Raw genomic sequence first — 24,630 nt, forward strand, 5'->3', positions numbered from 1 at the left:
AGCCAGGTCATCAGCTTACTTATGAAGACCACCCTGACCTGACCTGCATGTCATTCCTCGTCCTCTGACCTCCCGATATTTGGCTTAAAACTATTTCTGTGACTCAATAAGTGATGACACTGAAAAAGCCAGACAAGTGGGAATGCGTCTTGTCTATGAGAGGCTTGTGTGTTTGTCAGGGTCTCTCGCAGCTGGATGAGAGGTGTTGAGAGAGGAAAGGGGGAAGGGGGGGGGGATGACAGAGCAAATCAATGCCAGGAGCACGATGATGAAAAAAATGAAAGAAAGAAACAGAGACGTGAAGCTCGCGGAGGTGGGCAGGATGAACGGACGGCAGCCAGGTGTGATCCTCATAGCCACGGTCAGTGTGCTGATGGTTATTGTTGCTTTCGTGTTAGTGCAGTGAGGACGTTTCCTGTCATGCATGACCGTTTGTGTGTACAGCCCACAGAAAAGAGTGAATAGCACGTACTGTGTATGACAGATACACACACAGAGCTGCAGACGGCCACATGACCTCCGTGACACAACCACAGCACACTCGGATATAGAAACAGAGACTCCAGATTCACATTGACCATTCGCACTTTATAATAACATTTAAAAGTAATAGAACTATTTCAAAAGTATCTGCTCAATGTTTTGTACTTTAAAACAACATTTTCTTTTTAAAATTCGAGACAATCCTATAAAAAAAAATGAACACAAACCTTCAAAGTCTGAGATTATTCCCTCCAAATGTGGATTGACAGTGGAATCAGACATTTTGAAGCTGAATCTGCGGGATCAAAGCAACCTTTCCCAGTAAGGCGAAACTCTCACAGACTTGGTGCTCTCCAGCTCCCAAACAAATCCCAAATTAGGAGGTAACAGGGGGAGGAAAAAAGAGAAAGCGATCAGAGCGGTCCCCAGATCCAAGCCCACGACTTTCTTAAAGGACCAACTAAGTTTTTCCCACTTCCTCCAGCTCTCTGAACGCAGCAAACCTCAGAATGAGAAACTGATGACAACCCCCCACCCCCTCTCGCTCTCTCACTCTCTCATTCCTGCCCTCTCTCCTCCCTCTCTCACTCTGACCGAGTTGTTTGCTTCTAACGTGAGTTATTTGAGTGAATGCTCAAATTGTACTTTCCAACACGCCCCCGTACACCCTGAAACGAGGCTCTTTTGCAATCGTAAAAGAGATAACGTGATTATTTTTAGATGAAACCCATTCAGATTGAGAAGTGGAGGGCAACGGCGGTACATATTTCATCAGAATCCCTGAGGAGTGCACGTCTGCGCTTGCGGCTTCCCCAGTAGTTTCCTGAATTTGAGCACACGTCTATTGCCTGAGGCCACCAGCGCTCCTCGTATAGTAGAGAGGAGGATGGGTTGAGGCCACAGGGTGTGATAAATCAGTGACCTCATCTTTAGTTCGGACTCCATCAGGGCTGCATTTCTGCCCACACCTTCTGCTGAACCGACAGCACATGTGTGCATTTCATCCAGACATTAACGGCATTAACGTGCACTGGCTACCAAGTTGAAGAGCTGGTTTTGTTTACAGATTGAATCTGCTAACTGCAGATCTGGTGTTGTATGACTGGTTTGTTGGGTTTTTTTGCATCTCCCAGAAGGAAATCTGTTTTGTTTGGAACATGACTGATCGGAAACACTATGAAATGGTGGGTTACATGCTGCACTGAGGCCTGAAGTGTCATGGGCTAGAGCCTACAAAAACAGGAAAGTCAAGCTGTATGCGACTAATCATACAGCAGATTTCACAGTTCTTCAGGCATGTCTAATGCAAACACCAGGCCTTCTGTATACAGACTTGTAAACACGCATATACACACCACACAAATCCGGTAAGGGGGAAGATGACGAGGTGCTGTTAAATGTATAGGAACAATCTGAAAAGTTTCAGGGGGTACATGGTATTAACCTGGTCAGCCTGACTCATGAATATTAATTAGCTGAAGTACTACTGTACACCCAGAAATCCTTGCTCATTTGCTAAACTATTCAGAAGTGAGCATAATTCAGTTATATTTCAGATTTAACAATATTACTCTACTGTAGTCATTCGTTTATGTCCTTTTTCTAGCTGTTTTTAGGTATATTTAGTATTTCTGATGTCAGTTTTGTCAAGTTTTTTTTTTGTGCTTTTAAGTGTCAGTAACGACATTAATAATAATACAAACCATTTCTATTTCAAATAAATGCTGTTTTTTAAACTTTCTATTCATCCAAGAATCCTGAAAAAATTTATGTTTCCACAAAAATATTAAGCAGCAAAAACACAACTGATTATTACTCATAATAAGAAGAAATGTTACATGACATGATTTTTCATGAGCATAATGATTTCTGAAGAAACATGTGACACTGAAGACTGGATTAAAGGCGCACTGTGTACATTTTAGCGGCATCTACCTTCCGAGAAGCTACGGTGGCCGTCTGGCCGACACAAGACAAAGATGTCATCATCTGAGACAGCAGAATGAAGCTGTGTGAAGCAATGAGGTTTCTTCTTACTTCTAACAAAGAACGGTCTCTGCTTCTAATAAACCAGGCAACTACTACTACTACTACTACTACTACTTTGTGCGTATTCAATGTAGTGACGATGCAAGCCTCTAAAAACATGAACGATTTAGAAAAACAAAATGGTGATGAAACGTGCTCTGTAGAGTGTTTGTCCGTTTAGGGCTGCTGTAGAAACATGCCGGCGCATAATGGCGACTTGACATGTAAGGGGACCCGCGGTGTATGTGATAGAAATGGCTCATTCTATAGTAACAAAAAAATAACAGTTCATTATGTAAGGTCTTTATGTACCACAGAAAACATAGTTATGTATATTATATTGCATTTCTGTCAATAGATCCTCCCAAATTTTGGCTGCTGGAAATTCAGCTTTTCTAACACAGGAATAACTTACATTTTAGAATATTACAATTAAAAAACTATTTTAAATTGTAGTAATAATTTATAAAATTATTGTTTTTACTGCATTTATAATCAAATAAATGCATCCTTGGTGAGCAATAAAGACTTTCAAAAACATTTTTAAAAGTCTAAGGGACCCTAAGAAAAGTAGTGTAGATTTGCTACTTTTTATTAGCTTGTAATGTAGCAAACCGCTTTTTAAAAAATTGCTGGCTATGTAATTTAACGGTCACCTGTGACACACAGCTCTAGACAACATTCACCCACCATCATAAGCTCAAAAATTCACAGAACTGGTCATTCATAAAATTAAAAAGAGCAGTATAACCACTAGATGTCGCTATAACACACAAAATATGTGCAAACGATTGTGGAATTTGACACTCGTCTGAGAATTTCAGACTGAATTCTAGCACCTCCTGCATGCAAAAATTGAAATGAAATAATTAACACTGGTGAGATCTCACATGCTATATTATGAAGAGCTGTACCAGGCTGAGAGAGGCTTCTGGAAACACAAACTGCCTGAAGCCATAACTCATTTAACATAGCAAAGAGAGAGATATCCTTGACACTGGAAAATGTAAACAATCACTTCAGTATTAGCTTCCATTTAGGTGATCTACGTTGCATTTGTGTTGCTAATTCTCCTGATGTGTATAAATTGTCTGCTGAACTCTGATTTTAGGAGCAAAGTAGAGCTACGGTGTCCTTTTCCTCCTCCCTGAGCCTCTGCATGTTTACACACTGCCTCAGATCACCAGTCAGGCTATCTGCACTGCTGTCGTCTCCCAGGACCCCATAATACTCTCCAGCAACAGAACATCTGGAGAGGGTCCCTAACACCCAGACTATAAGGGAGTTCACTCAGATTTACTCTTTCAGTGTGTTTCTTTGTCTTTGTCAGGTGAGTGTAGAAACGCAGCTTTACGCATAACTGCCAGTCTGCATGGAGAGGTTTAGCTTCAAATATTTATTTGTTACTCAACAGTGACTTTTTTTTTTTTATGGCTGCCCTTTTTAATAGAATTAGTCTGTTGACAGAAAATTTCCTTAATAAGCCAGAGCGAATTCTTCTGTGCTCTAAATCACTCACAAATCTTTTGACAGTTCGACAATCTCTATTCAAGTTTTCACAAAATATTGTTTTCATGCCTTTTGCAAGACATTGCACCATGTCATGCTTTTCATCTTCAGAAAGATATTTCTTCCTCCTCATATTGAACTGTGGCTTGCATATTGCAACCTCTTTAAATAGGTTTTTCCATTTACCATTTTTATATGCGTGTGTGTGTTCTTGTATATGTGGTTTATTAAGACACAAATGAGTATAATGGCATGGGTATTACAACATAAACATGGTTTATGAGGAAACTCCCTGTGTTCTCGTAAACCAAATGGCTTAAAAAACATACCAAAAAGGTGTTGTTTTTTTTTATTATTATTATTCAAAAATGCAGAAAGTTTTCTGTGATGGGCAGGGTTAGTGTAGGGGGATATAATATACAGTTTGTACAGTCTAAAAACCATTACACCTATGGAGAGTCCCTGTAATCCGCATATACAAGTATTTGTGTGTGCTATGTGTATAAAAAACATTTAAATACTATTTTTTCTATTTTATAAAAATTTAGTTAATAAATAAATAAATTATTATTATTACTATTATAATGGGTCGCAATTTGAACCATTCATCACAGGTACCCCTTCAAAAATAAATAAATAAGTAAACATTATTGCATGACAACCCTGAAATGGTCTACTGAATTGTAAGCGGCTCAGTTTACCAGTTCACCTCACACCCGAAGCTTTCCATATGCGTGAGTGCTACCTTCACGAGATATTGTTTGCATGTAAACAGGAAGGCCGTTTCCACTTTAAACATGCACACACCAAAGGGGTCCCGCTGAAGGTTATTTTTGCTTTAATTTACAAGTTTCTCTGTCTCTCTTCCTTTTTTGGCCTTGTTTGAAGGAGTTTTATAAAGTACATGATGTTTTATACATGTGAGGCCCTGGTGACAACTCCTACTTTTTTAGCTGATGTTGACAGAGAAGAGAGGTTGTTCATCCACAAGGATTTAACAACCCTTGGTATATTTACTTTTTTCAGAGCATAAATAATAGGATTAAAGGATATTATATATTGATGTAGTAATGTATCATCTGCTATATTCTATTCAAATGCGGGGTCAGCAACTGACTGTACTAAGTGAGAAGTGTTTATCTTATAGGTGTGGTAATGCTACACACTAGCCCAACAAATATGGCCAACAGGATATGATGGATAGGAGGGCTCCTGAATTTAATAAATAATAAATCTCAAATGTTCAAACTCAAAAATATGGAAGCCCATTTCAGCCACACAATAAAAAATCATGCCTTGGTAAATCTTAATTATGACATAAAAAGTCAAAGTTATCACATAGAAAGTCATAATCTCATTTTTTTAATCTCAGTCAAAATTACAATTTAGTCCCTCAGTTTCACAGACAAGGCTTAAAGGATTAGTTCACTTTCAAATAAAAATTTCCTGATAATTTACTCACCCCCATGTCATCCAAGATGTTCATGTCCTTCTTTCTTCAGTCGAAAAGAAATTAAGGTTTTTGATGAAAACATTCCAGGATTTTTCTCCCTATAGTGGACGTCAATGGACTCCAGACGGTTGAAGGTCAAAATTACAGTTTCAGTGCAGCTTCAAAGGGCTTTAAACGACACCAGACGAGGAATAAGGGTCTTATCTAGAGAAACGATGGGTCATTTTCGAAAAAAATAAAAAATTATATACATTTTAACCCTCAGGGGTCTGAGGTTTTTTGGGGCCCTGGAGAAGGTTTGACATGCCCTGACATTTGTGCTTTTTTCAGTTGTTCATAAACATATTAATGGAAAAAGTGTCATTACACTGTATTCAGCACAAACTAGGCTACAATAATATGTGAGGAACATGTATGTACGTTTGTGTTTTTGAAGGAATAACGTTTATGCGTGGTTACTGAAAAAGCAAAAAACTTAAGTCACTGAAATAAAGCCAAAAAATATATATTAAATTTGTGTTCACAAGACTTCTGGTTATTGGAGGTTGTAGACTCGAGTTTTTGCTTCAAAATGAGGTAAAAATTATGCTGCCTGCTTGTTCATATAAAACAATAGAGAGATTTAAATTTTCTAAAACATCTTTGGTCAAGAAACACAGTATGCGTGGAGGCGTGAATCATCATGAATAATGGGTCATTTACACCTGAGAAGACAAAAGAATCGCATAAAGAGCTCTAATGTCCTGCATAAATAATGAGCTCTTTCAGACAGGTAGGCTGTGAAAAAATTATGTCTCAGCTCATCATGGTGTAAATCAAACATACAGGAAAAAACTGCAATACTGTGAAATATTATTACAATTTAAAATAATGGTATTCTATTATATTCTTTAAAATGTAATGCATTTCTGTGATGCAAAGTGTCTGAACAGTTATGTTACTTCTATGGCATTTCATATAGACTTTTAGCTTAAAAGCATGCACATTTGGAGAAATATTGATGGATTCTCATATGTTTGTCAATTTTCTATACAGAGGAGTAATATTTATTCAATATTTATTGTCTTCACTATGAACGCTGGATACTGTTTTCAATTCATACTTGCAGCCGGAGGGCGCTCTGTACACCTTTAGTCCACAAATCCATATAAAGAAGAAGAAGAACCAGGAACTAACTGCATGTCTTCTAGAGCTCGCTAACCATGGCTTTAACATCCAGATAAACACTTTTCAAGACAATAAATACACGATTGAGACGATGTATGCATGTGTTGCCTCAGTATTTGCCTCTAAATAGTGCTCGTTCCGTGGGCGTGGCCGCATTAGCGTATAATAAGCTGAATCACCGGCATCTGACATGGCTCTCTTTTCATACAGATTACATAAACACAGAATTTTTGTTTTCGATTTGACTTACACGATTTAAAACCTGACATTTCAACATTTTTCACAATTTTTTTGTGATTAGTATTCGCTAAGTTACAGTTCATTTTCTGAGAACTATCAGATTGGAATTCGTTCAGAGGGAGACGAGAGATCACGCATCATGTTAGTTTTCTTAATTTTGCAAAAAGCACAACATTTTGTTTTTACTCTGAGTGTACACAAATGAAAGAAGATATTCAACAGATTAAAATGGTGTATAGCTCTTAATTGTATGTGCAACAGTGACAAAGTATTTTGAGTCTCTTTAACACTGGTTAGAAAAAAAACGCGGTGGTCACGCCGGCATGACCGCCGAACCCAGAGTGTTAACCATAGACACTTGTCTTGAACTAGCTCTCTTCTTCTTCTCTAATAGAATTCTGGCAGTGTAGACACTGCTAAGTGTATTACTGCCCTCCACAGGTCAAAGTTTGAACTAAATTGTCATATACATTTAAGTATATAACAATAATTCTAATAGGGAAGAAGAAGAAGAAGAAGAAGAAGAAGAGAGCTAGTTCAAGACGAGCATCTATGGTTAAAACGTATATAATTTTTTTTTTTTTTTTTTTAGAAAATGACTGATCGTTTCACTAGATAAGACCCTTATTCCTCGTCTGGTATCGTTTAAAGCCCTTTGAAGCTGCACTGAAACTCTAATTTTAACCTTCAACCGTTTGGAGGCCACTGAAGTCCACTATAAGGAGAATAATCCTGGAAAGACATGAACATCTTGGATGACATGGGGTGAGTAAATTATCAGGAAATTTTTATTTGAAAGTGAACTAATCCTTTAAGCCTAGTCCTAGACTAAAATGCATGTTTGAGCTGTTTTAACTGAAAGCAACATGCTTTTGCAATTGCTTTTGTCACAAGATGCACACCAGTAAGGTTTTGTTCTAAGGCACATTTATAAAAGCTACTTAAATGTCCTAACTGAACTAAGACCTTAATCCTGGCTTAATCTAAACCCTGACCAGTATGTCATAATTTCGACTCTCTCACAATTTTGACTTTTTATGTCATAATTATGTCTTTTTTTTTTTTTGTCATAAAGTAATGATTATGAAAAAAATATTTGGAATTTTGACACACAAGTATGATTTAAAAAAAAACATGATTTTGTATTAAGTGGTAGAAATGTTCTTCCATACAAAATAAGTTGTTTTTTGTTTGTTTTTGTTGTTTTTTGCACTCTGACATTTAAATCCTCTAATGGGCAAATGTCTGAATTTGCAACTCTCACTTTAGGACTGACATGACAGATGGCTCTGGCTTCTGGGGTAGGAGTTGGCACTAGTGCATGGACCATGGTGGTCTTTTTTACTGGGTCCATGGCAGGTGCAGGGCTGATGTGCTCCTCTTCCGCTGCCTCGCAGATGGTGAGGGGAACCACAGTGCAGGATAATCCACTCCATATAATCCACAAAAGTCGGGCAGGAGTGCCTTGGACCGCTCGTTGAGGCTCGTCTGGTAGAAGGGAGCGGTCAGGGCAGTGAGTAAGGCAAGCCAGGTCGGGAAAATCCTTTGTGTGGTCCTCGAGGTAACACTCCTCTTGCTCCAGGAGGAGGAGGCATACTGATGGTAAGTCTATCACTTTTTTCTTTTAAATCCTTTCTTTTTGGTTAGTTCTTCTGTCACGTTGTAGTGTGGTAAGCAACATGCACAAAGAAGAAATATTCTTAAAATAGTCTTTACTTATAAACTCAAGAACGCAGGACATCGCTAGGAGACACTAGAAGATAGGAAACCACACATTAAACCATAACCGAGAACCGACCAGGGACTGAACTGAACTGTGCAAATCATAGGTAACCATAGAAACAAACGAGAGTGGTGGTTCAGGAGATTCCCCCTTCCATATGTAAAGTGCTTTAAGAAGAAAAAAAAAAGTGTTATATAAATGTAACAAATTATTAAGTGCAAATTGAGGACAAAGTTCTTATTTGGAATAATTAAAATATGGGATTCAATCTTAATTTCCTATTAGCCAATTAGCAGACACTGTTGGTTGTATGCAAGTACAATCAATGAGCACAGACGGTTCTTGATTTTCAAATACAATTCGAAAAAGTGAAAAGTGTTTATAGTAGTCCTGCAAAAACTTGAAAATTAGTGAAAGGGAAGAGGGAGAGAATTCATAAAAAGAAAAAAGTTGACAAACTTAAGAGTCACTGAACATGTTCAGTGATTCTAAATACAACAAGAGTTAAAGTTTCTGGACAAGACTAGACCTGACACCATCCGTCGAAAAGATCAATCACATGGTCATATTTCATTGTCTTTATTGTGTTCAATGCTTTTTGTTTTTCATTCTCATTCCTATTTCTATCAATTCTTTTAGCTTTCATGTGTAAAATATAAAAGAGAGGAAGCCATAAAGCTCAACTGTATGAGGGTGTTTCTGCAACTAACGGGCACTTTTGACTCTCCCATTTCTAAAAAAATCAACCTCTATGAATTTTAATTTTAACCATCACAGTCTGTAATACATATAAAAATGTACACAAAATTGAATGTAGATGCTAAGATTTTAATCTGGAACGTGTTTATTTTTGTATGGTTTTCATCTCTTCTTACAAAATGTCCTTACCGCAACATTACAATAACGGTAATTTTATACACTTTTCTTTTTTAATTTTTATAAAAATGTAATACATTTACATTGTTACTTTTAAGATTTGTCCATTTTTGTAAATACAGATATTAAAAAATAATTTAAAATTAGGGGATTTTATGATATTCTTTATGCCATAGAAAATTTTGATGCAAACCTTAGATGTCAATTGTTTTAATACATGCCAAAGATACAATATTTAAATTTTTATGACAAATATTGTCATTTTAATGTGTAAATCATGTCTACTGAAGGGTTAAAATACAAACTGTTGCAAACAACAGTCTGATTAATAATTAAAATAAATCATTGCTGCATTAATGACAGTTTGTGTCGGTAAGGACACAATGTTAATGACATGTTAATAATGTAGCCTTAACAATAGGTAAACTGTAGAGAAAAACGGTAACAGACAAAAATGGAAGGTATTTTGTTAAAGAGGTATTGCGGGAAAGACTGGTTTAAAAACTAATACTTTTATGAACTTATAACAACAAACTAATTTGAGGCCTTCAGTATTTAGTTTTGTCCTCTGGTTTCTTTTGTTTATCCTCCACTGTCTTCTGTTTCTGATTTGTCATTTTATCTGCTCTTTTTAAAATGCTCTTTTTCCATAACAATTCATATCTGTCAGGGTCTTTTCTCATTAAGTCTCTGCATTTCTGTCATCTTTTAAGATGAATTTGGTATCATCTAGGGTTGCAAAAATGGCATGTTTATATTTAGATTGCAGTGTAAAAATTTGTCTCTACCGCAACGCAAAGTCTTTACCGCAACACCTAAAAATTCTGCGGTAAAGACATGTTGCGGAAATGACATTTATGCTAATATTGCTGATAACTGGCAGCTAGCAAGGTCTGATACATCAGTTTTGACTTTTAGCACCACATATACATGTAACAGTAATATAAATTCATTTTTAAAATGTAGTTCAAAATACACAATTACTAAGCTGAATGGTAAGGACACATAATAAATACTTATGAAGAGAAGATGATCTTTATCTTAGTTTTCTGGATCTTGTGAGTAGGGTGACCACCCGTCCCGCTTTGCATTGCACCGCACAGCATTTTCACTCCTTGTCCCGCACATCGCATATTGAGAAAATGTCCTGCATTTTCATCAGTCTGTTGGTTTTTAATTATCATATTAGGAAAATGTGCCTGCGTCCTTGTAAAATAAAGACATGTTATGTTACATGGATTTAATAGCGAAAATGCGAGTAAAACAAACGATTACACTAAAGGTTGGGCTCGAAAGTGTTCCTTACAACTTGTCAAATAAACCTAATCCATGGATACTGACATGCAGTATGTTTATATGTGCCTGATTTCGACGCCGGGGAAATACATAAAGCTAATCGGCCTGTGAATATATAACTACAATATAGGTAGGTTTAAATCCGCGTAATCACTTATATCAATGTTATATATATAGTCATATTGTCCAGCCCTAAAACATATATAGTTTTATAGTATAGTTTCTGTCAGTGTTGTTTATTTAAAAACACCCAATTATGCAGATTATAAGATGGAAAATATTTAATTGATGAGTTGTCAATATAATATATAACAATACAATATATATACTAGAGCTGGGGGATATATCGCATGTGATTGTCACGCGCATTTTGTCAGTAAAGCCGGTTCCCTGATTACCGCTAAATCGCCATCACCTGCTTTCAAATGGAGCGGCATTTAATAGACAGAGCCGTAGATCACTGATAAGCCACGCTATTAAATCCATGTAACATAACATATCGCGTTCATATCTTAGATGTATCGCCTTCGATAATGAACGCAATATTGCGTGGCTTATCAGTGAACTACGGCTCTGTCTATTAAATGCCGCTCCATTTGAAAGCTCTGCTGGAGTCCAGCTGTTTCTGTGAATTGCAGTGATCCATTTGCTTCTTTTTTCTGTAGCTTTCGGCAGTCCTTAAATATATACCTCAGGTTTTGTGTCAAAGCTATTTGTACAGTCAATCACAAAGCTCTTTCCCGTTTTGGATGTGTTTTGTTTGTTTTTCGCGACATTCACGCTGAAAACCAATGCTGCCGCTCAGTCTTTTGCCACTTAAGACGAGTTCAGACTGCACGATTTTCAAAGTAGTCGGGTCACTGTTCTTTTCACACTGCATGACTATCTTGGCCAGCATTCAGTCGCTGCTGTGTTCAAACTGCACGATGGATCGGCGACAGAAGGTTTCACACTGCATGACTTTACAATAGGAAGAATCGCCGACAACTCTGTCTGGCACGCAAACTACGTTTCACAACCAAACCCACGCGAGACATGACAAGGAAACAACGTGATATCACGCATGCAAGACTGGAGTTCTCACGTGAGACTGGGATTATTATTAAAAATGGTAGCCCGCAAGAAGCTTGCAATACGAATGCCTGTGCGCTCATTTGCAGCGAAAACAAGAAAAAGAACCGAGAAGAAGCCTTTTTCTGAAACGAAGCCATGCTTGCTGATATTGTGGTCTATAACTCCTCCCCGAACTCCCCGCTGCTCTGTATCTTGCTCTCTCATTGGCTGTTGGTCATCACCGATGTAGTTTTCAGTCAGAACACTTTTCACACAGCAGGATTTTGAATCGCCGACAGGTCCAGATATTTAGCATGCCAAATATCTCACAGCCGTCGGCGACTCGTAGGCGATTCTCTCAGATCACGTCTTTGCTCATTGACACTGCGTGATTGTCACTCGCGTGAACGAGCACCGATTTACCTGTGATTTCGGGCATTTGTCGGCGATTTCTGAAAACCTGTCGGTGAGCCAAAATCGGGTCTAAAATCGTGCAGTCTGAACTTGGCTTTAAGCCGCGCGCACACTTAATGATTGTAAGGCCGATTATGAATGTAAATTAATACTTATGACTGATCACGCTTAAACACGTCCAGTCAGAGGCAGTTGCGTTCAGTCGCCGATTACAGTCGGTGTTCAAATTCCATGTGTAAGTATTTAAATCTGATTCAGTCGCAGGATCGCTGTATGTTGAGCACAGTCTTAGGGGCCGTTCACACAGAACGCGTCTTTGCGTCTAAAAACGTGAGACGCAGCGCTCAGGAGTGGTTTTAAAAAAAGCGCAGCATAGAACGCGAGAGTCTCGAGACGCGCCTTTGAGACGTGATGCAATAACGACAATAACGGAAATAATAGAAATAGGCAAACTGCAGAATTTACAGATACAAGTTTTGACATGGAAAAACAGAAAATAAGATAATGAGCGCCTCCTCTGCCATGTTGCCATTATATAAAACAGTTGTCATGCCAACTCGCAACGCTTGCCCCGCCTCCAAGTTCTTCTGATTGGTCCACTGTTTTGGAACTGACATTGATGAGCTGCGCTGCGTGTAAAAGTTGAAATTCTTTTAACTTGACACGGCGTCTTAAAAACGCGGCGCTCATGTGCGAGACACTGCAAATGACGCAGACGCGAGCGTAACGGTCATGCACGTCCGTCAAGCGCGTGTTTACATAGAAAAACAATGGGAAAGTAGCGCATTGGAATAGAAAAACGCGTTCTGTGTGAACGGCCCCTTAGAATGTTTTAGCTAGTCGTTAAATGTGTGCCCGGCTTTAGCGGGCGTGACCACAGTCGCAACGGTCGACGGTGACGTCACATGCATACCCTCTATAGTCCATTGGGGTTGGCCCAATTTGTAAACTCACATGCATGTGCTCACATGCTAATTTCTGTTCCCATAGAAACTAGATTTGTTTGGCTTTGAACAAATGTCATATTAAGGGGCCGTTCACACAGAACGCATCTTTGCGTCTAAAAACGTGAGATGCAGCGCTCAGGAATGGTTTTAAAAAAAGCGCAGTGTAGAACGCGAGCATCTCGAGATGCACCTTTGAGACGTGATGCAATAATTGTCTCAAAGACAATAACGGAAATAATAGAAATGGGCAAACAGCAGAATTGACAGATACAAGTTTTGACATGGAAAAAAAAGAAAATAAGATAATAATGAGCCATGTTGCAGTCATATCAGTTGTCATGCCAACTTGCTACTGTAAACAGAAGCTTGCAATGCTTGCCCCGCCTCCGAGTTCTTCTGATTGGTCGACTGTTTTGGAACTGACATTGATGAGCGGCGCTGCGCGTAAAAGTTGAAATTCTTGTAACTTGACACGGCGTCTTAAAAATGCGGCGCTCATGTGCGAGACACTGCAAAAGACGCCAGACGCGAGCGTAACAGTCATGCACGTCCATCAAGCGCGTGTTTACATAGAAAAACAATGGGAAAGTAGCGCATTGGAATAGAAAAACGCGTTCTGTGTGAACGGCCCCTAAGAGTCTTTTTTCAGTGCTGCGGTAAGGAGTCAATAGTGTGGGACAGGTGTATTTAGAAGAACATAAAAAACATAAAAAGAACTTTAAGATGGTGTAAAGTAACATTTATATGAAACTAATTCATTTGAAATAATGTCATATTGTAAAAGAATTAGCTAATTTTATGCATCTCAGCATTGAAACCACAGGTGTGGGACATGAGCAAAAATGGTGTTTGGTGTTTTTTCATTAAACAATATTATTTATTCATTAATTTTTTTTAAGTCAAGGTGTGCAATGACACTGTGTTTATATTTATGAAGCTTTAGATGACAAATTTTAACATAAACCTTAAATTTCACTACTGGGACTTAAAAGTGCCTGTTGTTGCAGAACCACCCATGAAGCAAGATGAAGTTAAAAGTTTAAAAGAGTGTGTTGAAGACTATACTTTTGTCAAAAAAAAGTTTTGAGGAAGTGGCTTGAGTGTACATGTGTATTTAAGGAATCGTTTACTGCTTAATGTTGTGAAAACACTGCATTGTGGTTATTCGGACAGCTGTAAATAGTCCTATTTGTCACACATCGTGGCAGTGTAGACGTTATTTCATTTGACACACACAAAAAAACAAGACTATAGCTTGAAGTAACGGAAGTATAGCCTGGGAAATATGTTGTACTGTGTCAAAAACATTTTGTGAAATTTTGATGTGACCCTTGGACAGTGTGACCTATTACACAAACTGCGCTTTTATCCCTCACAGGTTAATTGTAAGATTTTTTCACCACTTCCTGTTTTCCATCTCTCTCTGTCTGTCTCTCTCTGTCTCTGTCTCCTTCAGTCTGTCAGCTCTGATTCAATGTTCTAAATGAATTTGTTCATTCGGCTCTGCTTACACCACTTATTAGCTTTCCACTAACAAAAAGTACCATAGTATTACCACAGCTTGGAAACATAAAAAAATATAATATGCAGATAAATGTATAGTCACTGTCATTTTAATCACAATATTATGTAGACTTACTCAAGTATGGTTTCCCTAAACAAAGTTTTAAAAATTACATTAATAATGATTTTTGGTGTGTTTATCATTCTTTAGCTGTAAATCTCAAAAGACAAAACAAAAGGCAAACCAGCTAAAAATGAAGTGATTCAATTATGACAATTCATTTCAATATTTTATAGTTTAGGCTTGGGTAAAGTGACAGAATCCTTCAAAAAGTGTTTAATCCTTTGATATTTGGTACAATTTTTGGTTAAACAAAAGTGATACAGTTGAACATATTTAATGTCATTGGCCAAATGCAATGTATATCAACCTATTAAACCCATTAATTCAATGTCCTATAAACCTAAAAGATCTGTAAACATTTGCATGTTGCAGGTGCCTTCACAAGTCATTAGGTTTCTCTCCAAAACCTTTACTCTCTCAGCTCCTCTCTGGTGGAATGAGCTGCCAACCTCCATTTGATCTACTGAGATCAGCACAACTTTCAAAAAGCAGGTAAGACACACTTCATCCTCAAGCACTTCCTATTTCACAACCTTAACGCACTTAAATACTAACAAACAAAATTATTTTCTTCATAAAACCTGCCTTTGTGCATGTATGAATATTGTTGGCTCTTTGAAGAATTGCTTAGTTCCTCTATTGTAAAGTTGCTCTGGATATAAGCATCTGCTAAAAAAGGCATAAATGTAAATGTAAAATGCATACGTCTTTGATTCTATTAATACTTTATTTAAGTATTAACAGCATCAAATGTGTGCTAGAACCACATTTCAATTACAAATATCCATACAGTATTTACTAATGAGATCATGTCGATTTGTTTCTTTTCTCTTCCCTAGTCCCTGCCAAATCCATTATAGACCCACCTGGGCTGATGGCTAACTATCTCAGAAGTGATCAGTGAGATCACAGAGATCATAAGAGTCATTGCTCATATATTTATCCTGGCATTGGCTCTCACTCAGGGCACCAGGTGTGTCAACTCTGATAAAGCATAAAGGCCGGTATTATATACTGTATTAACTTTTTTGAGTGTTGCACTGTTTTTTTTTTCTGCCCGCCAGAACCTCTAAGAGTCCCTGGCACATTTACAAAAAGCCTGTGTGCTGACAGTGCAGAGCACACCACAGCACTGATACAGAGAGTTTCATCCACACACACAGCTCTCTTTATTGGCTGTTGTTACAGCCTGATGAGCGGGTTCCCTCTTCCAGTCAAAGCCTATGGAAAATCTAGCCCTGTCAACGGAAAATCTTACAAACGCACACTGCTCTGCAGCACTAACGCCACTAGGGACAAAAGTAGTATAGCGTAAATGCTTTGTCTGGTAGAAAAGTCAAAAAAGCAACAAGAAGAAGCTAGATGAATCCAGTTTTAACTACAAAACATGTGAAGAAGCAAAGTCTTCATTAGTCGCAGATCCCAGCTAAAGCAACAAACACAGGACCATTGCCATAAGAATCTTACAGAGCAATGGAAAAGAACGGAAAACAGACTTCAACATGTGACAATCTCTTTGGGTTGTGTCCCAGTGGTGGCGCGCCGGTCTCTTACCTGCGATTTTGTCTCCCTCCATGGCTAAGCACACACCCTCCTCTGCCACATGTAGCCTGTCTCTCCTCCAACCCTTTTTTTGTTGGACTTCCTCTTTCACTCCCAGCGCACCAACACTTTCTCCTCCTTGTTTGCTTTCCCTCGCTCTCCTTTAGCTTTTCCCTCCCTTTCTCTCTCTCCTCCTCTCTCTTTAACTCTACCCCAATCTTCTTGGTTTAATGTCTTCCGTGTGCCGTAATAATGAGCGGACGCAGAATTACGGCATGCCCATGTGCGGATCATATGGAGCGTTCTTGCTTTTTTCCTTTTTCAGTCCTCTCTCATGTGTCCGTCTCTCTCGAAGTCTCTCTCTCTCTCTCTCTCTGCGTTCTCTGACACTGAGGCAGCATTGTGTGCAGGATGGAAACCCAAGGCCATGTGATATGAGCTTTTCGTCCCAAAATATCTCCTCTCAGCGGCTTGAGGAATCCTGGACAGCCCTCTGATTTTCTCCAGGGCTCTGGTGAGTCACGAGAGAAAGGTCGAGGAGATAGACGTGACCAACATCACACCCCTGTGATCGAAAACAAACATCTGAACACTGACTCAGACCGTAGACAAACATTTTCATACGCTGCCTGCCGCTCCTAATTTCAAGTACGGCCAAGACACACAACGCAGATTCCTTTGTTTTCCTTTGTGTTGCTCAACGAGAGCAAATGCAGACCTCTATTTGAAAGCATTTGAAATCAGGATGATGTGTCTTGTTCAGGAAGTGAGAATGACCTTTGGCTTTCCTTTCTGGGGGGATGGAGGGTCGCCTGGCGAGCAGACAGCTGGGAGACGAGCCTAAATGCTTGTGAAGAAATACACCGGCCCAGATCAGTCTCCCCAGACTCAGAGCATAAATATATAGATATTGTACTCTAATTAAATTATCTATTTATCAATATGATGTATATAATACAGAAAAGAAAGCAACAGCAAAATAAAATTGATTAACAAATGCCAATATGTTGAGTTGACCGATATTTGCGCTTGTAGTAAATTAGTGATTTGTAAAGCATTCCCACAACAGGCCTCTTAACACAGGAACAATACTGCCTCTATGAGAGAATTCATAGATCTACACCCACTGCCAGACTCACAGCCGTAAATTCCCAAACACATGACATTTCATAGACCTCAAAGAGATGTTGTGTCACAGTCTTACTGTAGCAACAGGCTCTGCTAGCAACATACAACACACTCTAGACCACTCAGAAGAGCTAACAGATCAACAGTGCTGTTTAAAATACTTAGAAATGTGGCCAAAAGTGCTTGATTAGTAAATAATTGAAAGTAATAGTTAGGGAATAATTATATGTATTTGAATGGATTTCCATATTTTCCGACCTGAGAAGTATGACCCATGTGAATCATGCAAGGACCTTAAAGGGTTAGTTCACACAAAAATGAAAATTCTGTCATTAATTACTCACCCTCATACCGTTCTGCACCTGTAAGACCTTTTGTTCATCATCAGAACACAAATTAAGATATTTTTGATAAAAGATACTTGTGAGAAAGATACTAAAGACGTATTTAAATCAGTTCATGTGACTACAGTGGTTGTACCTTAATGTTATGAAGTGACGAGAATACTTTTTGTGCACCAAAAAACAAAATAGTGACTTTATTCAACAATATCTAGTGATGGGTGATTTCAAAACACTGCTTCATGAAGCTTTGAAGCTTTACGAATCTTGTGTTGAATCAGTGGTTCGGAGCGTGTATCAAACTGCCAGTGTTTTTCAGTCAGTGTTTTGAAATCATCCATCACTAGATATTGTTGAATAAAGTCATTATTTAGTTTTTTTTGCAGCAAAAAAAAGTATTCTCGTTGCTTCCTAACATTAAGGTTGAACCACTGTAGTCACATTAACTGATTTAAATATGTCTTTAGTAGCTTTCTGGGCATTGAAAGTGTTAATTATCTTGCTGGTGATGCAGGCCTCACTGAGCCATTGGATTTCATCAAAAATATCTTAATTTGTGTTCTGAAGATGAACGAAGGTCTTACGGGTGTGGAACGACATGAGGGTGAGTAATTAATGACAGAATTTTCATTTTTTGGTGAACTAACACTTTAAACAGTTACTAAACAAACTGCAAAATTCTGTGTTTTCAGATATTCCATGCATGGATATCACTTCAAGAGCTAGCGGCGCTGTGTGCAGGACACCCTTAGCATCTCAGCCAGGGTCTAAAAAGAACGCTTGTCATGTGGCAAATGCAAGTAAAATTAGGTAATTGTATGGGAATTAAAATAATCTTCAGCTTTACTCTTTTTGTATTTTTACAGAAGAAAGAAATTCATACAGGACACAAGGGTGAATAAATGATGACAATTTTAATTTTTAAGTACATGATACGGTGTTACGTGCCAGTTGGTTTGAAAGGATTGTGATTTAGTTGTATAAATATATAGTCATGCCAATCTGGGGAGGAGACTTAAAATGGAGGAGAGGCTTTTGTACACTTTAGTGGTTTTTGTGTGTTTTTCCACCAAAATATAAGCTCTATGGCTTAAATAATAATGATAACAATTATTATTATTAAGTACTCAATATGGTCAAAGATGTTTAGCACAGTCTGTGCTTTAAATACAGTTTCAAGGACTTCTGGCATCTTATAAAGACACAGTAGCCAAATATCTCTTGTTTTAAGCAGACGTTCAGACTCCGTGACGCCAGGATATACTTTCTAACCAACAACATGTCATGTTTGTGAAGTGCAGCTAGCATAAAGACAGAACATGTTGACATTTTCCACAGCAAGTCAGTGACCAAAAGTCAATGCATACAATATATATATATATATATATATGTGTGTGTGTGTTAAGAAAAGTGTTAACTTCACACTTAAATAATTAACAAGGTTTAATGACACTAGATAAATTAAAATAGAACAAAAACTTAGAGAATTATTAAAGTTGTTTTTATGCTTCTTTAAAAAGTAATTTTTTTATGTTGTCTGATAGCTGACACACATTAGCACACACACACAAAAAAATAAACACAAGCACATGCACATACCTGTAACCACACATACAGTTGGAGCAAATCTGGTTTGTGTTTTATGTAAGAGTAAAAGAGTATGTAAGACTGCCTGGACAGCACACAAACAAAATTAGCTTTAATTAGCATTCTTTCTCCAGTATGCGTCATTCATGAGCATGTGTTTATGTGTATGTTTTGTTTGTGAAATCTGTCAGGCAGACCTCTGGATATTCAACCAGCTCTCATATGCATACGTGCTGACTTTGCAAAAGCAGTCTGCGCTTCCCGCTGCGAGAGGATGCTTCAGTGGTGAGATATAACACACACACAGGCACGCATGCAAGGTGTGAACCCTCACGCAACCACTTATGTGCAAAGATACACGAGTCCACGAATGTAAACATCAAAAATCATTTGCACTGTCCACTTTGAGAGAACGCTTCCTGAAAAACAGCCACAGATGCACAGCAAACTGCTCTATGTGGTTTCTCTCTCTCCATATATATATATAACCTTCTTACAGAGAAAACAACCCAATTAGTCAACTGCTGTAACCACTGCCCCCCAAACACATGCACACAAACATTTAAAAACTGAATTACGCTTTACAAAAACACATTTAGGTATATTTAACATTAATTTAGATCAGTATATTGATAATCTACTGGTTTTGCTTCAAGATTCATATTACACTGGATATCAAGAGGAAATCCAACATGGTACCAAAAAATTTTTTATCGTTCAATTGCAAAATAAATAAAAATGCAATGGCACCAGTCATTGACACAAAATATCTACCCAAATTAATTAAGATCTATTTTTTTTACCTGTGTGTGTGTGTGTGTGTGTGTATTCTTGTATATATGGTTTATGAGGACAAAAAATTAACTAATTATTTTAAATTAACATAACATGAACAACTTGGCTTTCAAATGTTATTTAAATTTCAATAGTTTTCATCAGCCAATAATTCACCAGACAAAATAAACTGTGTTCAGCATAAACCATGTTTATCCTTGCTGCAAACCCGTATCAAATGTTGTCTGGATCATATTTTTTCTCTTGGCATCTGCCTAATTTAGCTGCTTCTACCGCAGTACTGTAGAGTGTAATTGGATACAGACATCATAAACGACAACAGAGGTTCCTCCTCCTTTTAAAAGCTAACAAATTTTACTATACTAACTACATAATTATACATACATATTATATAGTTGCATTTTATGTTTTGCATTTAACAGGGTTTTTTTTCTCCTGTCCAGACCCTAGCAGATCAGATCTGTGACCCAATTTCTGGTGAAACCTCTGATCTATAGTGTATCACAATGATGAACAACAGCAAACCCGTGCATGAATGTGAACACTTACCAGTACCAGTACCAGTACCAGTAGGACTTGTTGCCTCTCCTCTCTCTGGCCTCCTCAGCCTGCCACTGGTGGACCTCGCAATGCCTGTCAGCACAGAAGACATAATAGAAACGCGTATCAGAATGATCTAATGAGGAGGAAGGATATAGAGGAAGATGTAAAGGACACGGTGTCCAGAAGAAATGAAGTAGAGGGAAGCAGATGTGTTTGGAACAGACATCAGAGGAATGAAGCTCTGCCCACTCAATTAAGGGCTGCATGTGTCTGTAAAATCAAGTCAGATGGGTCACAAACACATAGACAGATCAAACGCTGCTGTCTTTTGAAATCTGTCTTGAAATCTACAACCCTTCAGATTGGAAGGATTAAAGTCGGCATGAAACGGAAGTTGTGATAGTCTTTTCTTCTCTATTATGACTGATATCTGAGTAAGGCCCTGTTCACACTAGTGCGTTTTTGTTTTAAAACGGCGTTTTAAAATGAACACGATCCTCGTCTATACTGGCGCTTCCACAGCGTTTCAGAAATAATCTCAGTCTACACTACACGGCCAAAAAACGCATGTCACATGACCGTTCATACACACTGGGCATGCGCGTACATACAGAGTGAACATTTTCAAACTAAAATGGGGTCTCCATTTTACGCACTAGTGTAAACGGGGCTTGAAATGGCTTCTCAAACAAGAAAAAAAATGTAGGGTGGGACTTGATTTTGTCCATTGGGAATTGGATCATTGGATGGTTGTGGTTTGCTGTGATATCACATGAGTGACAGGTTGCCCCGCCCTCATGCCAGTAAGCACATCTTCAGAGAAGAGATGGTGCTGCAAGTCACTTTATGGTGTATCAGACGTCATACACAAGAAGTGATTCAATTTGGAGTTTTGCAAAGTGACAGTGTTTATAACTCACGACAGTGAGATACAGAGATGACTCTAAAGGTCAAACTGTAAAGGCCAAACTTGTTTGCACAGGTTTGAACTGTAATGTAGGTCATGCTATATATGGTTGGTAGATGTGCAATGATACTGGTAAATGTGATCATTTTAAAAACAAGCTGCATGGGGGAAAAGAGACATACACAAATGCCTTTCCATAAGTGGGCCCATCTTAAGAGCACATCCAAATTATATTTAACCTAAAAATAAAAAATAATTAAATAAAAATGATATTTAGAAACATTAAACTTTTTTTTTTTTACAACATTTTCATATACATTTAAGCTCCTAATTCTCATAACCGTAATGCATAAGAGCCTTATTCTCATTACTGTAATTGTGGTAGCAATTTCTTGTAATGCCTTTAATTTATGCTGACTGTAATAAAAACATATTCTATTACTGTAATTTTAATTATACATCACAAAAAAAAAAAAAAATTCACAGTTAAGTAACTTTTAACAACAGTTTTCGTAAATAGTTTGACTCATCTTGCCATTTCCTCCAAATATATCACTGAGAGATACCACAATCTATGTGTATATAAATGTAAGTCCTTACAGTTCAGATGTTTCACTGATACCGAGAAGTATGTAACAAAGAAAAGGCTAAGACAAGTTGAATGTGTGAATTTCCTGTGTGCCGCTAACATAGGAAACAATGAAACTCTTCGCTAGTCCCTACAAGCATAACAATTATTGTGTTTCACAGGGGACAAGGCATTAACTTGTTTCCATTCAGATGTGTTGTTTTAGTCATCGTTTCTGGCAACTTTCTGACACTCTTTGGTGAGTCGCTGAGTCAGTTTGCTCTTCCTGCAGAGGAATCTGTGTATTGGCTCTGTGGTTGAATGTTTTGGCACCAGTAAAATGTCAACAGTTTTAAAGACTTATCCAAAATCTGTTGACACTTGTTAGTGGCATGCATCACAGATATAACAAAATGTAAACATACACGGTCAGAAAAAAAGGTACAGTGCTGTCACTGGGGCGGTACCCTAAGGTACAAAGGTAAAAAGGTACATCTTTGTACCTTACTTACCCCTAAATGGTGCATATTAGTACCTTAAAGGTACATATTAGTACTTTTAAAGTGCATATTTGTACCTTAAAGGTACATATTAGTACATTTTTACCTTTGTACCTTAGGGTATCGCCCCAGTGACAGCACTGTACCTTTCTTCTGACAGTGTAGAGATGGGGCCATTAGCTTTAATAATGCATCACTCTTGTCTTGTCTAACAGATAAAAATAGGCTACTTCAGAGAAAGTTGCCCTCTTACCACTACGTCGCTGGTTCAGACTAAATCAATCAAGCCCAGAAGCAGTCATTCAGTGCTTTGGTTTACCAAAATGCTAGACCACCAAAACTTTTCCAATGTATCAGCTGCTCTTTGGGTTAATTTTGCATGATAAACTCAGGCTGTCTCGGCTTTTATGCATTTAGATACTGATTTGGTTAGTAATTTGTTTTCTCACATACATGAACAAAAACAACCAAAAAAAAACTGTTTTTCCTGTCAAGCCTTCTGAGACCCTATTCAGCAAGTCTAAACATAAAAGCATAATGTGTTGAAATGCAATAAGCCACAAAGTACAGGAAATATTCACACAATGAAGGTAAAGTGGCTGAGTGACAGAAATAATATACCAGGTATACAAAGTATATCATGTAACACTGTTTATATTAAATTAAACCTGCCTTCAGGGTGAGTTCATACACGAAATTCAGTGACAAGCTGACAAAATGGATTTATATGTTATGAAGTGGCTGAAAATGTCCTCAGTATTATTGACACACTACAGAGATAAGAAAGGGTGAGATCATTTGGGTTGTTTTCTGTGTAAATAAGAGGGGTCCCTGCACATAACATTGGGACATGACGGAACAGGCCAGCATTGCCAAATACATACGCTCAAATGTGGGTTGCATCACATGCACTATGGCTTACTACTGTAGTTTGTTTAATTTTTTTATTTTGTACATTTTTTTATATTGTCAATTTTCATTGTCAGAGATTTTTTTAATCAATTTTCTTCATCAGCCAGTGGAAGTAAAAATGCAACACATTTTATCAGTGCTACTTGTAATTTTAGAACCACTAAAGTTTTTACTTAAACAGAGAAGGCAGCAATTAAAATTAGGTTAATTAAAATAAAATACTTTTAAAAAATTGCATTAGTTATGTTTACAGATATAATAATTACAGATAATTCATTTTTTACATACTAAGATTCTAACATATGTAATATCTACTACTAATTGTCTATTTGGATTTTATATATATATATATATATATATATATATATATATATATATATATATATATATATACAGTACAGTCCAAAAGTTTGGAACCACTAAGATTTTTTTATGTTTTTAAAAGAAGTTTCGTATGCTCACCAAGGCTACATTTATTTAATTAAAAATACAGTAAAAAACAGTAATATTGTGAAATATTATTACAATTTAAAATAAGTTTTCTATTTGAATATATTTCACAAAGTAATTTATTCCTGTGATGCAAAGCTGAATTTTCAGCATCATTACTCCAGTCTTCAGTGTCACATGATCCTTCAGAAATCATTCTAATATGCTGACCTGCTGCTCAAGAAACATTTAATGTGTACAATTGTACAAAATATTTGTGTACAATATTTTTTTTCAGGATTATTTGATGAATAGAAAGTTCAAAAGAACAGTGTTTATCTGAAATCTAATCTTTTGTAACATTATAAATGTCTTTACTGCCACTTTTGATTGATTTAATGCATCCTTGCTGAATAAAAGTATTCATTTCTTTAATTTCTTTACAAAAAAAAAAAAATAAAAATTCTTACTGACCCCAAACTTTTGAACGGTAGTGTATAATGCTACAGAAGCTTTGTATTTCAGATAAATGCTGTTCTTTTGAACTTTCTATTCATCAAGG

General features: G+C 37.4%; 1 protein-coding gene and 1 long non-coding RNA gene across 3 annotated transcripts in view; one reads left to right on the forward strand and one right to left on the reverse strand.

The window, feature by feature from the left end:
- LOC125271053 overlaps nucleotides 1-21,102 on the forward strand; it is a 39,823-nt gene extending 18,721 nt beyond the window's left edge. Inside the window, exons 2-8 of one of the 2 annotated variants that reach the window (XR_007185502.1) lie at nucleotides 3,623-3,841; nucleotides 8,150-8,482; nucleotides 15,189-15,308; nucleotides 15,656-15,789; nucleotides 18,520-18,637; nucleotides 19,606-19,699; nucleotides 20,653-21,102. This is a non-coding gene — a long non-coding RNA (uncharacterized LOC125271053). The remainder of the gene's footprint in view (nucleotides 1-3,622; nucleotides 3,842-8,149; nucleotides 8,483-15,188; nucleotides 15,309-15,655; nucleotides 15,790-18,519; nucleotides 18,638-19,605; nucleotides 19,700-20,652) is intronic. The other variant, XR_007185504.1, reaches the window with a different exon arrangement.
- The window catches only part of septin9a (septin 9a), a 108,810-nt gene that overhangs the window by 78,624 nt on the left and 5,556 nt on the right, over nucleotides 1-24,630 (reverse strand). The window contains 1 exon segment of the mRNA XM_048194977.1: nucleotides 20,759-20,842. Within this exon segment, the coding sequence (XP_048050934.1) occupies nucleotides 20,759-20,842 (84 nt within the window).

This window comes from Megalobrama amblycephala, linkage group LG1 (assembly GCF_018812025.1).
Source record: "Megalobrama amblycephala isolate DHTTF-2021 linkage group LG1, ASM1881202v1, whole genome shotgun sequence".
NCBI classification, from domain to species: domain Eukaryota; kingdom Metazoa; phylum Chordata; class Actinopteri; order Cypriniformes; family Xenocyprididae; genus Megalobrama; species Megalobrama amblycephala.